The sequence below is a fragment of the Cyprinus carpio genome, chromosome A18 (assembly GCF_018340385.1).
Source record: "Cyprinus carpio isolate SPL01 chromosome A18, ASM1834038v1, whole genome shotgun sequence".
NCBI classification, from domain to species: domain Eukaryota; kingdom Metazoa; phylum Chordata; class Actinopteri; order Cypriniformes; family Cyprinidae; genus Cyprinus; species Cyprinus carpio.
The window spans coordinates 29,585,469-29,587,968 of NC_056589.1; the positions used below are offsets into that span (position 1 = coordinate 29,585,469).

Below are 2,500 nucleotides of genomic sequence, written 5' to 3' on the forward strand. Positions count from 1 at the left end.
CATTAAACTCCTGATGATATACTGAGATCTTATGAAGTGAAACTGATCATTATTTACAGCATTATTACTGTAATGCAGAGCCTCAGACAAACGATCCGGAGTGATGCTCGGTTCACAAACGAATCATTCTTCTGAACCGGATCTTTTTAGAGAACTGGATGAAACGAGTGGTAACAGCGGCGAATCTGATTCTGATGAATGAACTGATTCAGCTTCAGTTCCTGAGGAAACCGTTCGACTCGGACTGAACACCGTGAACACAACACTTGAATGAAGGGCCGAATCAACCTTTTTTATGGTTTCTCAGTGTTCATGTAAAAAGGTGAGCTGATGAAGACGAGTTTATTCACTTTATATGCTTTAGACGTGCAAAACATCCACGTTTCACATCATTATTGGGTGCTTTAATAATAGAATCCTGTGTGTGACGTCATCGTGTGATTACAGAAACATAGTGAACTGAATCAGTTCATTGAAACGAACTGTCCGAAAGAATCAGTTCGCAGAAAAGAATCATATTTCCCCGTTTGTCTGAGGCTCTGGATTACAGTAATAATGCTGTAAATAATGATCAGTTTCACTTCATAAGATCTCAGTATATCATCAGGAGTTTAATGTTCCCTGATAGGATTGTTTTGACTCTTAAAGTGACGGTAGCCATTGACTTGCATTCTGTGATTCACAGAGGAGCACGGCTTCAGCTGAAATCATCTTTACAGCAAATGTTCATTTTCGGGTCATTCTGTAAACGCAATAGCTCAGATCAGAAGTGGCGCGTGCTTCGGTTCCAGTGTTCACACTCACTGTCTGGTGCTGGTTTTATCCGGTTTGATTTCTGCTTTCTTGTTCAGATCGCTGAGTGAAGAGGACAGATACAGATCCTTCACTGCGCTGGACACCGACGGCATCTCTGCTCATATTCCTGAAAACACCCCAAATCAGACCGTCATTAACACATGAATCATAACTGAACAGTCGGACACACGTCACAGTGCTCAGACTCAAAACAGATCATTAGACTGAGATCTGAACTACACTACATTCATAACTGGCTGTTTATTTGTATCGCAGTTAACCCTAAACACACCGCTGGGATAAAGTCCTCTCCGAAAACACGCTGGAATCAGCAGAGAAGCGCAGATCCGCAGGAAAACTCAAGTTTATCCGGACTCGAGACAGTAAACAGTCTGAAAGTGTTCGATCAAACGCGGAAGTCCGCGGATTCAAACAGCGGAAGCTTTATTTAAACACACTGCGTGTTTGTTAATCTATAAACGGTTACCTCTGTGCGGTTAAACTCTTATTCTTACCGCACAACTCATTAAACACTGGTTGAGTTATGTGACACTTCTATAGTGTGGCTGGTGTATTATTTATATTGTCTCATAAACTAAATATTACTGGAGAGATTCGCCTTGAAATGAAAAGTCATAACTCTGGTGTGTCCTGCGCATGCGCACTGCGTTCATTCTGCTTTACGAGTTTTGACTTTTTTTTAATAAAGAATCATGATAGATTATACATTACAGAAAAATAATATAAGAATAAATAAATTAAGAATCATTTACTTAAGATGCAAGTGTTAAACGAATTTTAAAAACCGTAACAAAATGAAGCGAGTTTATGCTTAAAATATGAATAAAAGGAGAATGAACATTTGTTTTCCCTTTGAATTAAGATTTTTCTGAGACTTATTTGTTCTTGTTTGAATCACCAACTCACTTCATTTAGATCAGTTTCTCAGAAAACAAGACTTCTTATTTTAAGTCATTTTGTTTCTCCAGTAAATGTGTCTTGATTTAAGAATCTTTAGATATTTGCGGATTGATCTTAAAATCTGTCCGTGCCCATGTTTCGTCTCAAGATGCACACCAGAAGGGATTGTTTTGGTCTCTTTTGAAGATTCTGTTGACTGTAAGTAATGTTGCACCTGCATGTGTACTCTCATCAGAGTATTAATATCTGCTAACTCTTCATCATCGTGGTCTGCAAACAGACATTCTGACTATATGTGACTTTGTTAAGTACATGCCGACTTATTCTAGTCCTAACTCTACCAGTCTACTAATACTCTACTAATACTCTACTAATACTCTGATGAGCGTAGTGTTACTTACAGTCAACAGAATATGGTCTAATCCTGGCTCAATCTAAACCCAGTCTGTGAAACCAGCACATAGTGTTTCAGAGCATTGTTTTTATTAGTACAGTTATTTAAAGTAATGCAGATCTGTTGGAAATTGTATTTTCAAACTTTGCTAAAACCAGACATTTATATTAACAGGCCACACTGAAATATTGTGTTCCATTCAATTTATTCTTTAATTTTTCTTTACTTGGTCTTAAAGTCTTCAGTTGACCTGCAGAAACCCAGATGTGTGTGTGTGTGTGTGTGTGTGTGTGTGTGTGTGTGAGAGAGAGAGAGAGAGAGAGTGTGTGTGTGTGTGTGTGTGTGTGAGAGAGAGAGAGAGAGAGACTGGGTGTCGTCTGAGTCTGAGTG

At 38.7% G+C, this 2,500-nt stretch overlaps 1 protein-coding gene across 1 annotated transcript in view; it reads right to left on the bottom strand.

Annotated features, from left to right (window-relative positions):
- LOC109044928 (ubiquitin carboxyl-terminal hydrolase 8-like) overlaps positions 1 to 1,251 on the bottom strand; it is a 17,749-nt gene extending 16,498 nt beyond the window's left edge. Inside the window, 2 exon segments of the mRNA XM_042775777.1 lie at positions 805 to 922; positions 1,088 to 1,251. Coding sequence (XP_042631711.1) covers positions 805 to 908 — 104 coding nt within the window. The 5' untranslated portion in view covers positions 909 to 922; positions 1,088 to 1,251.
- Positions 1,252 to 2,500: the final 1,249 nt, after the last annotated feature.